Consider the following 12,431-nt stretch of genomic DNA (forward strand, 5'->3'; position numbering starts at 1 on the left):
TATGATGTATGGAAAGGAAAAAACAAAGGTGATGGGTGGACGCTTACAAAAACTCTCAGCCACCAGAAATCCCTTGCATCCACATGCCAGTCCATCGTTTTCACCCACTATGCCACTTTAAACAGAGACTAGCATTGATCCTGCTGCAATATGAACCACACAACCAGGATTGCCAGTTTGAAGCATGATTATTTAGCATGATTTTGAAAACAGCAGAGAGACTACAACTACTAGTAAAAATTGAATAATCAGAGTAATCATAGCCTAACGTTGTTTTCTGGCTCTACAACATTTACAATCGGTGGGAAGTGACATAGAAAATTAAGGGAGTAGGAGAAAAGGGAGATTCAGACAGATAGACACAAAATACACTTCTCTCATCAACAACCGTGAAAATATACTTCCTGCAGAATGCCTTAACTGACAACTAAACCTCTGTAATGCATAGCAGCCCCACAAGGAGTATTTGTGAGACCTTTATTTAGCCCTTCCTCCAAACTGATCAATCCAATTGCTACTCAAGGAACATTAGTCTTAGAACGCCATAGAATCCAGGATTTGGAGCAAGGAAACACAAAAATATGGTACAAAGGACATTGACATGCACAAAAAAGACAAATCACACAACATCACACTTTCTATAACCGACTGATGGCTCCAATAGCCTTTGTGGTTTTTAAATGACTATTGCAGATCTAGCCACGAGACAAACAAAATGAAACTATGCGACTCTAGACTAAGGTGTCAGAAATAGAAACAATTATCTTTTAGAAAACAAAATGTACTACTGGACGCTTAAAAGTAAGAAATCACTAGAAAATTGTGAGGTGATTTTAGATCATAAATTGACTATATTTGCAATTACTTGAAGTTCCTTCTCCCAAGCCTCTGGTCCTCTCATTTCTCAGTTGGCCTCTCCCAGTTACAAAATAATAAAGCAGTTATTTGGACCAGCGGTTCTTAACCTTTTGACTTCTGCAAGCCCCCACTTAATCATAACTAGAACCCGAGGACCCCCAGTGAATCATTATTGGAACCTGGTGACTCCTACGTAGTTATTACTAGAAGCTGAGGACCCAGACCTAAGCAATTTTAATGATTTAAACTACAGAATAATACACAAAAATAAAGAAAGAAGCATTCAACAAATAAATCCAAAATGAATAAATATTTCATTTAATTAACAAATATAAAAAAATATACATTTTAATTTAAATAGTAAAGTTAGTCATTTTCTAAATTCAACTGAGGCCATCCATCATCCATACTATATTCTGTTTGGACTTTTTACTGCTACCACAAATAGATCTGAGAATACCAAGTTTTTAGCTTACAATTTTAAATTCCTTCACATTTACTGAGAACGTAACCCCTTCGCTGCCAGGCCTTTTACCCCTCGGGTGCAAGGCCTTTTTTTGGCTATTTGGGGCTGTTTGCGTTTAGGCCCTCATAACTGTTTGTTCACAAATAAGATACCCACGCCAAATTTGTGTCCTTTTTTTCCAACATCCTAGGGATTCTAGAGATACCCAGAGTTTGTGGGTTCCCCTGGAGGAGACCAAGAAATTTGCCAAAATACAGCTACATTTTTATTTAAAAAAAAAAAAATGGGAAAAGGGCTGCAGAAGAAAGCTTGTGATTTTTTCCATGACAAAGGGTTTGCGATGCTAAAATCACCATCTTCCCGGCTTCCAGGAACAGGCAGACTTGAATCAGAAAATCTAATTTTTCAACACAATTATGGCATTTATACCCACTTTTTACTATTTTTTGTGCTTTTAGCCTACTTCCAGTTAGTGACAGAAAATGGGTATGAAACCAACGGATCCCGGACAGCTTAACATTTTTAAAAAGTAGACAAAATTCTGAATTCAGCAAGGGGTCATTTGTGTAGATCCTACAAGGTTTTCCTACAGAAAATAACAACTGAAATAAAAGAAATATTGAAATTGAGGGGGAAAAAACAGCCATTTTTCTCTGCGTTTTACTCTGTAACGTTTTCATGCAATGTAAGATTTTCAAAAGTAATATACTGTTATGTCTGCTGGACTCTTCTGGTTGTGGGGATATATAAGGCTTGTATGTTCATCAAGAACTCTAGGTACCCAGAGCCAATAAAGGAGCTGCACCTTGTAATGGATTTTCATTGTATACCGGGTATACAGCAAATCATTTGGTGAAATATAAAAAGTGACAAGTAGGTATCAAGGAAACCTTTGTATTTCCAATATGGGCACCGGATAAGGTGTTGAGAAGCAGTGGTTATTTGCACATCTCTGAATTCTGGGGTCCCCCTAGCATGTGAATTACAGGGCATTTCTCAAATAGACGTCTTTTTTACACAGTCTTACACTTGGAAGGAAAAATGTAGAGAAAGACAAGGGGCAATAACACTTGTTCTGCTATTCTGTGTTCCCCCAAGTCTCCCGATAAAAATGGTACCTCACTTGTGTCGGTAGGCCTAGTTCCAGCGAAAGGAAATGCCCCAAAACACAACGTGGACACATCACATATTGCCAAAGTAAACTGACCTGTTTTTTGCAAAGTGCCTAGCTGTGTATTTTGGCCTCTAGCTCAGCCAGCACCTAGGGAAACCTAGCAAACCTATACATTTTTTTAAACTAGACACCTAGGGGAACTTAGGATGGGGTAACTTGTGGTGCTCTCACCAGGTTCTATTACCCGGAATCCTTAGCAAACCTCAAAATTTGGCAAAAAGTACTTTTTACTCACATTTCGGTGCTGCACAGTTCTGGAATCTGAAGAGAGCCCCAAACTTCCTACTACCCAGCGTTCCACCACATCTCCTGATAAAAATGGTACCTCACTTGTGTGGTTAGGCCTAGTGCCCGCGAAAGGAAATGCCCCAAAACATTATGTGGACACCTCAAAATGATCAAATACAAAACTACGTGTTTTTGCGGGGGGCACCAGCGTTTTTCATCCTGGGCTCAGCAGCCATCTAGGGAAACCTACCAAACCCAAACATTTCTGAAAACTAGGCACCCAAGGGAGTCCAGAGAGGTGTGACTTGCGTGGATCCCCCAGTGTTTTCTTACCCAGAATCCTCAGCAAACCTCAAATTTAGCTAATAAATCACATTTTCCCACATTTCTGTGTGGGATCACCGCACCGGCACAAATTTCCTAACACCCAACATTCCCCTCAGTCTCTTGGTAAAAATGATACCTCACTTGTGTAGGTGGGCCAAGTGCCTGTGACAGGGAAGAGCCAAAAACATGTTGAAAATGAGGGGGATCCAAAGCGGGTCCAAAAGAGCAGTTTGGAAAAAAAATATTTTTGGCTGACAAGTGGGTCAGAATTTTTATCGGTATAGATGCGACAATGCTGGGTGGTAGGAATTTTGAGGATTCCTGCAGATCTCGGAAGGTTCCATCACAAAAATATGGGAAAAATGTGTAATTTCAAGCAAAGTTGGAGGTTTGCAGGGCACAGTGGGTAAGAAAATGGTGCGGGGTGCATGTGAAGCACCCCACCCTGGACTCACCCAGATGTTTAGTTTTCAGATGTGTCTAGGTCTCGTAGATTTTTCCACATGGCAGCGTCCCAAAGTCCAAAAACTGCAGCCCTAACCATTGCAAGTGGGTCGATTTTGAGAGTTAGAAAAGCTTTCATGGCCCAACTGTAAAACCAAAACCCAAAGTAATCAAATGTCCTCTTGCTTGCCGTTGGGATAAGATAAGGAATGAAAGACTGTTACCCCCTTCAGTTGGGGTGTGGGCATAACCATGCCTATACTGGTTGGGAGCCACCACCCCACTATTTTTTTTTTTTTAAATTCCCTTGCATGTAGTGGGCCTTCTGTCCTACCCCTCCCCCCCCCGGCCGGGGAGTGGATCGGGGGTAACTGCCCCATCTGCCCACCGGTGGGCAGAACAACTTTGTCCCCATTTATTTGGGGTGGAGGTATGGTCATACCCCCACCCTCTTTTTTGAAAAAAAATCTTACCTGGTCTCTGGTGGGTCCCCAAATAAATTTGCCCCCAGGGGAGTGATCCTTGCCTAGGGGGTCGCACCCTTGCGTGAAATTGGCACAAAAAAAAAATCCCTGGTGTCTAGTGGTTTTTGCCCCCTTTGGGGAATGCCTCCAAGTGGAGCAGAAGCCGCCTAAAATAAATTTGACCCCAAGGGGAATGACCCTTGCCTAAGGGGTTGCTCCCCATGTGTAAAAAACACACAAAAAAATCTCTGGTGCCTGGTGGTTTCTGCACCCCTTGGGGGAAGATCGGCCTAATTAATATAGGCCGATCTGCCCCCAGGGGGCGCAGAAAAGGCCTAATAAAAAATTGCCCCTGGGGAGTGACCATTGCCTAATGGGTTGCTCCCCTTATCAATATAAACTAAAAAAATCCCTGGTGTCTAGTGGCTTCTGCCTCCCCCGGGGGCAGATCGGCCTAATTAACATAGGCAGACCTGCCTCTGGGGGACAGAAATTGCCTTAGAAAAAATGTCACTCTAGGGGAGCGACTCTTGCCAAAGGGGTCATTCCCCTTATGCCAATTAAAAAAAAAATCCCTGGTGTCTCCCTCTGGGGGCAGATAGGCCTAATTAATATAGGCCGATCTGCCCCCAGGGTGGCAGAAAAGTCCTAATAGTAAAATTGCCCCTCGGGGAGCAACCCTTGCCTAAGGGGTTGCTCCCCTTATAAACATAATTTTTAAAAAAACAGCCCTGGTGTCCAATGGCTTCTATTCGGGGACAGATCGGCCTAATTAATATAGTCCGATGGGGCAGAAATGGCCTTAGATAAAATGCACCCCCTTGGGGAGCGACCCTTGCCAAAGAGGTTGCTCCCCTCATGTCATTTCAACCAAAAACAAAAATCCCTGGTTTCTAGTGGCATTCCTGCAGCACAATCTCTATGCGATTGTGCTGAAGGAATGCTCAGAGAGACATGAGAAGGAAAGGAAAAGCCTTTCCCTTCCTTTTCATGCCTTCCTGACCTCCCCTGCCCATGTACTGAGGAGAAACTAATCTGTTTCTCCTCGGTCGCGCTGGAACCTCAGCGATGGAAGGCGACCTCTGATGAGGTCAATGTCATCAAACATCGGGGGTGGGGTCAGATGTGGAAGGGGAAGCGATTCCCCTTCTGGCCATGCCTGGGGGATGGGTGGGAGGCCCTCGGGGGCAGCGCTAGCGCTTCCCTGAGTGCCTGGTGCAGGGCGTACCGGTTACATCCTGGGCCCTCAAGCGGTACTGGATATCAATCTGTTAATATTATTTATTTCTAAGCAGTCGCAGGCGCCTGAGTAGGTGTTGCAGACCTCCAGGGGTCCCTGGCCCACAAGTTAAGAACCACTTATTTAGATCATAGTAGACTGTCCACTGGCACACCAGGTCAATGCATGCTCTTACCTTCACCCTGTTGATGAGATGCCACCTTATTTAGAGATCCTCCCATTTGCCTGATTCTCCCAGTCCCATACTCTTAGTCTCCTTAAACTCTCAGTCTCACTATTTCCTGGGACTGTACTCACAAACTTGCACTTGATGCCTGTACATGCTTCCATATGCGTCCATATCTTCACCACCCTGTCCCAGGTCACAGTCCATCAACACATGTTCTATCAGGTATTATCACATCCCCTTGTCCTTTCAGGCACCATATTGCAACCTCACACCTTCTCACTCACCTGAACGAGGAAGCCAAACTCCAAAGTTGGGATGTTCTTGCAGTGTCCGCTCACCTGCAAGAACACAAAGCAACATGAGTGTTGTGCATTGTTGAAAGGGAATGTAAATTGTTAAATATCATTTGCTCCATAGAACCTATCCTATGCCAGTAAGGCATGATTTGCAGTGAGAGACTCCCGTGAGACAGCTTTCATGGCTTCAAACCAACTAACTGCTAAGCGAACACAAATATAAGACCTGTAAATTTAACAGTCAAAACTAGTTCACCAGTAAAAGGTAAAAAAGGAAGGCAGTGAAATATAAAATCACAAAGTCTGAGAGGAAGTGTTTCCGGGTCATGGGGTTCCTGATGTAGAAAAACTTGGGTGCTGCAAGTTGGAAGTAAGTACAGTGTAAGAGCTATGCACTTAAATCCACAATGCCTCATTACATTAACTGGGGTTCAGGATTAAGGTTCACTGGGAGAACTGCATGGTAAGTACCCCTGAGCTAACACAGTAAAAGAAGTAGCAAGACAAGACTGATGTGTTCTGCAAGAGTTTGCGAATGATTTACCACTACACGTTTGTTGTCGGTAAAGTACCGGAATTCAGTGACAAAACATTAATGCATCCCATTCCAATTCGGTATTTGGAACAGAAGATCTAAACACACCCCTTCCAAATACCAAATCAGTACTTGGTTACAAAGCCAATTTGTCAGTTCATAATATATCACTGAATTGCAATTTGTGATTCATATGTGACAAAAAGCCTTTTTTTGCAGTTGCAAATGGCCCAATTCTGCAAATCGGACCTTTTGTGATGGCACATATGCTTTATACATCTGGCCCAAAGTCTCTAAACTTTTTTTCTGGCCCACAAAGAAAACTAATATGTGATAAGTACACTTCTCTGCCTTTCTTCATTCACTCCTGTTACGTGTTCCTCTTTTTTTAACTCCCCCTTTTCCTCTCACCTTTGTTTGTTCCAAAGCTGAGCTTGTTTGGAATGTTAATGGCTGGAGAGCTGGAGTTGACCTGAGCAAACTAGGAAGCATTGGTGAACAAAGTTCTTCATGACCCCTTAATTCAGTGTGTCACCTCTCTGTTCTTGGAATCCATGAGAAATTGCATTTATGTGGTTGTGGGTTCTCTAAGACACTGAAGAGGCATTTGTGTTAACCAATGACAAATGTTATTCAATGTGAGGAGAAACAAGGGCTTAGAGAAGCAAATGCATTGCAGATATTGACTAATTATAGTCAGAGGAAAAAGTAGAAACACCCACAGACTCCTTAATTTGGTGATAAAGAAAAGAGATCGGCATCTGACTTAAGTAACACAATAGAAGAACTGGAGAGCAGGACTCCCAGTTTCAAGCCTGGCATCACACAGCTCCAAATGTAATCCTTTCTTGCTGATTCACGGGGGTGAAGTACCAGCACAGAAGCCAACGAGGGGCTAGCTAGCACTTTTGCAAAGTAGGTCCCTGGACAGAGGTGTGACTGTCTAAAGGTGCCCTGATCATGAATTCCTTCCCAGGCAAAAAAAACTATCTCATTGTTGCACCATATATGCAATGTATTTTTGTTCTAAATATTCCTTCACTGTTACTGTACAGTGACAATGTCATGTTCAGGAGGGAGGTTATGGCTAGCTACAGCACAAGCTATTCCAGGATATTACTCCTACTCTGGCTCAACAATACCAGTCTGATTTCACATAGGTTGTACACACTTACAGGCCCAATAAATAAGCCAAGGCAAGTGAAATAGAGGGATCAGAAAAATATGTCTGCTTCTTAAACTTAAAGAGCTCATTGCAGAGGTCTGAAGAGTGATTAGCTAAGAAGAGTCCTGGACCTGACCCTTTTACAGAATAGCAGTACTGGCACTTGAAGCAAATAGACACTGAAGCCACTTATATAAACACTTTCAATACCAGAATTTTGAATGGTTCAACTATTCAATATGGCTAAGGGTCTACTCTGGCATCAAGTGTGTTAGAGGTCAACTGTGTTACTCTGACTGCCCCAAAGAGACTGTACATGGTGAAGATAAGACTCTAGGGGCCAGATGTACAACTTATTTTTTTGGTCAAAAATGCTTTTTCATATGTACAAATGCAAAATGCGATTCTGTATCAGACCATCGCCTACTCTTAAAAAATGAAACTGCTAAATGTATTTTTTTTCTTTTTAAACGCATCCTGTTTTCCTTTAAGGAAAATGGGCTGCATTATAAAAAAAAGATTGCTTTATTGAAAAGCAATCATAGACATGGTGACCTCAGCAGACCACCATCCCTGTGATAGCTGTGATCACAAATTGCAACCTACCTCATTAAAATTCATGAGGTAGATCTATATGCGACCTACACGGAATCGCTACTTAGGATGAAAATTTCACACATTAGGAATACTGATTTCCTAAAGTGATTCAGAGATTATCGCAATTAGGAAATCAGTATTCCTAATGTTTCTACATCTGGCCCAGGGTGTTTTGGTGGGCAGTGTCACGATTCCCACTGACATTTTACAGGTAGAGCAGGATAGAGGTCCTTTGCTGAAGCTATTTGCAGGACATAAGGTCCATGTGAGGACATTAGGCATATTATATGGTGTGGTTGGGCGACCTCACTGTGTAATACACTTAGCAACCCCTTTATTACTATTAGGTTTCATTTGCAAACCTTCAGCTCAACTCTGGGTAGCTGGGCTCAAGGCAGCAAAGGTTACACAAAGTAACAAGAGTAAGGCATTTAAACAGTACCAAAACAATTAAAGGAGAAATTGACATGACACCAAAGAAACCCAATACCAATTTCTCAAACTATTTTAAACTATTTTTAGATACTACAATGAAAAAGGTCCACCATAGGGTTCAGGAGATGTAGAATTTACAAGGTAAAGTAAATCAAAGCATTTCACTCAACTGTGAACAAGCACTGGAAAATTGAATGAATTTGACACTTGAAAACATTTTCACAAAAAAGTTTGGGTTAGTTGTAATGCGGTCATTTGGAGTCACATTAGGGGACTAACTCCAGTAGGAGGTCAGTCAAGGGGACCAGCAAGGTTCTCAGAAATAGTTACCTCAATAGGTGAAGCAGTCTCCAGTTAGTTCCAGGCACTTTTATCTTTTCCAGGGCTTTTCTATGAAAGTGGCTCTATTGAAGGGATGAAAGATGCTGAAGATGCACAAAGGATGATGTGGGTGTGATGTGGTTGGCAAGGGTCTTGCTGCGTCTACTCCTCATTCCACGAAGGGGGTGAGGGGATCCTGGTCATGCAGTTAACACCCCTCGAAGTCCTCGTGGTGTTGGCAGAAGTCCAGTTGCCCAGTATTGCAGTCAGAGGCAAATCCTTCCCAGGCCCATATGTTGTCCCCTGGAGGTCCAATATGCACTCCTACGACACTCCAAGATTCAGCAAACTCAGGTGCAAATTTGTGCATCAGAACCTGGTTCCTGGTGCTGCACGGTGGTGGCTGGCAGATGGGGTACAGTCCGTCAAGGTAGGGAAAGAGATTACCTCCAGCACAGCAGTAATCTCAGTTAAAGGAAAGGAACAGCTGTCACAGGTTTTGTTTCCTGGCAGTGATGAACAGGAAAAAAGACATAACACCGGCCTCCCTAAATACAGTGGGCGTTGTTATGTCCTTTCTTCCACGGCCACTACTCTGATTTCAGCAAACAAGGGTGCAACTTTGTGTGTCTGGTCCTGGTCTCTGGTGCTGCATGGCGGTGGTTGACCCCGGGTTGAAGACTGTAGGCTACCAACTTGCCCCAGAAGGCTCCTTCAGCTGGTGTGTCACTTTGCTGCAAACAGGAGACCATTAGCTGGCCCTAGGAGTCTCTTGGCTTTGGATAGGTTCTGAAGATGACTTGATGAGCAGGACACTGCAGGCACAGTCCCTCTCTTTTGCTACCTACCAGGTGCAACAGGTGCAACAGGTGCAGTCCACGATGGTGCAGCCTCTCTTTGCTGGTTCCATAGTGCAGCAGGGCAGTCTTTCCTTGGTCCTTCTTTCAGTCCAGTCGAGATCTGATTTGGGGTCTCAGGGGTGCCCTACTGATCCTCAGAAAATGCCCTCAGGGCAGGATGTGGCTAGTAGCTAATGGGCTTCCATGTTCCCTCCTACCTGATGACCACTTCTTGCAAAGTGTGGCAGCTGGACATTCCAGGATGCAACATTCTACCCACCTCCAATATGGCAGGATCCCTCTCCCAGCACGTGCAGCTCCCTAGCCCAACCCAGAGGTGCACCTACCAAAGAGGCTACATGACCCTGGAAAACTGGTTTGGCAACTGGTGTACCCTCTCCTGTCCCTAGTGACAGTCTGTCTGCCTGAACAATGGAGCAGACCCTCTCCCAAGTGTTACCCATTTGCCCTTCAAAGGCGGCTTCTCTTTTCAGCTCACCTTTTGGGCCAACACCTGTGTGGCTTCCTGCACAAGGAAGGTGACATCTCATTCAGAGCAGGCACCTATTGTACCCTTACCTGAGAGTCATTAGCACGCTCCCCAGTATGGCTGAAAGCTGTCTCTGCAACAGGACTCCATGTGAAAGTAGTATAGGCACAGCAGATTGAAGGCAACAAAGTGGAAACTTTGCTACAGTTGCACACTGCACCTGGTGACATTAATTTCGACCTGAGGATCATGTCAAGCTTGATGTAGCAAGTTGTTTGATACCTTGGATGACCCAATTTGATCACACTGTTCCAGAGTTAGCACAGCTGAAGGGTCAGGGTGTGACTATGTACTTGCCAACTGAGTGACCAAGCCTTTTCACAGTAAAAACGACAGTTTTACATTTTTACTATCAGAACATGTAAAATACATGTTCTGCACATGAGATATGTTGCACCTTGCCTTTATACTTGATAGGCCTTTGTTATGGGTGACACATATACCAGGGAGAAGTCTGACTTTGCCATTGCTTTAAACCGCAAAGTCAGGCTAAACTGCTCTTCCAGCCTGCAACTGGTGGGCCAGAAGTCATATTTTACTCATGGCACACCCAGGGTCATACAACCAGTACAGCAATCCCTGGAGGGACCGTCTAACTTACATGCCATCTGTACCATAGGTATCATTTACTAGAGACTTAAAGGCAAGTTAGCTTAGCCAATTGGTTATGAGCCAATGCTACATACCTGATTAAGGATAAGGGCTTAGGCACTGAGGTCTGGCTAGCAGGCCTCAGTGCACTCTCAGAACCAGCAGCATCTGTCCAAAAACTTGGGGATGACCACCTAAAGAGGGCATTTCCTTACATGCCTCCTCTCAGATGAACGGTGATAAGCAACTAACATTTATTCTGGTCGTTCTCATCATCTAAGTAGAAGAACATGGAATGGACATCTCCATTCCCACGGTCAGGCCTAGGTCTGTGTTCCACTGTAAAGTCCATACCCTACAGGGATAAGGACCAACTCAATGATTTGGGATTTTCTCCTCTCATTTACATCAGCCACACAAGAGGTCTGTGGTCAATTTGAACTTTGAAGTGAGTCTCAAACAACTAGGGTCTCAGTTTCTTCAGGAACCAAACCACAGCAAAAGCTTCCCTCTCAATGGCACTCAAACACTGCTCTCTGGGAAGGAGTCACCTGCTCATGAAGGCAACTGGCTGATCCTACCCCACATAATTCACATGTGACACCACTGCCCCAATCCCATGTTCAAAGGCATCTGTCTGAACAATGAATTCCTTCTTGAGCACAGAGCTTTCTTAAGGGTGTCAAAAGCCTTCTGATATTCCTCAGTCCAGATAACCTTTCTGGGCTGTTTCTTGGAGGTCGGATCAGTTAGTAGTGCCAATATGGTACCATAGCCTTTTACAAATTGTCTGTAATATCCAGTCATGCCAAGAAATGTTGTGAGTTGGGTCTGAGTTTTAGGAGCCTACCAGGTAAGAATTGGCTGGATCTTGGGCTGGAGAAGTTGTACATGGCCTCCACCAACTTAGTGACCCAAGTACACAACAGGGACTTGCCCTATCTGGCACCTATTTACCTTGACAGTCAGGCCTGCCTGCTACTGGGCATGAAGCACGTCCTTGATGTACAACACGTGCTACCCCCAGGTAGAGTTAAATACTGCTAAGTCATCAAGATAAGTTGCACCAAACCTCTCCAGACCTGAAAGCTCTCTATTCACCAACCTCTGGGAGGTGGGAGGTGCATTGTTCAACCCAAAGGGCATCACTTTAAATTGAAAATAGCCTTAAGTGTAGAAAACACAGACATCTCCTTTGCTTCTGGGGTGAGGGCTAACTGTCAATAACTTGATGTAAGGACAAAAGTACTCAGATATCTTGTTGCCCCCAACTTATCAATGAGCTAATCAGCTCTTGGTATGAGATGGGCATCAATCTTAGTGACTGAATTGACGCCCCTGCAGTCCACACAGAACCTCATGTCAGGATTCCACTCTTTGGGATTGGCTTGGGCACTAGTCCCACTGGGCTGGCCCATGGACTACCAGAAGGCTCATTCACCCCCACCTCCAGCATCTTAGCAACCTCAGCTTTTAAGCTGGTTTTTACCTGGTCAGACAACATGGATATTATGATCTCAACAGGTAAGCTGTCACCGGTGTCCACATCATGGGTACACCATGTTGTTAAACATGGGGTCAAGGAAACAGCAAACAGTCTCAATAACTGATGGCAGTACCTTTGTTGCTCTTCTATTAAGAAAGAAGAGTGCACTACTCCCCCCACACTTTCATCCTGGGCATTTGAGGACAAGAGGTCAGGGAGAGGTTCACTTATTTCTTCCTTTCCTCT

The 12,431-nt window shown here is 44.1% G+C and overlaps 1 protein-coding gene across 6 annotated transcripts in view; it reads right to left on the bottom strand.

Moving 5' to 3' along the window:
• PARP6 (poly(ADP-ribose) polymerase family member 6) overlaps nt 1-12,431 on the bottom strand; it is a 216,417-nt gene that overhangs the window by 106,444 nt on the left and 97,542 nt on the right. For all 6 annotated transcript variants that reach the window (XR_011201330.1, XR_011201332.1, XM_069222273.1 and 3 more), the window contains one exon: nt 5,655-5,708. Coding sequence is in view for 4 of the 6 variants with exons in the window: in XM_069222273.1 (XP_069078374.1) it covers nt 5,655-5,708 (54 nt within the window). In the remaining 2 variants the exon portion in view is untranslated. The remainder of the gene's footprint in view (nt 1-5,654; nt 5,709-12,431) is intronic.

The sequence above is a fragment of the Pleurodeles waltl genome, chromosome 3_1 (assembly GCF_031143425.1).
Source record: "Pleurodeles waltl isolate 20211129_DDA chromosome 3_1, aPleWal1.hap1.20221129, whole genome shotgun sequence".
In the NCBI taxonomy this organism is placed as follows: domain Eukaryota; kingdom Metazoa; phylum Chordata; class Amphibia; order Caudata; family Salamandridae; genus Pleurodeles; species Pleurodeles waltl.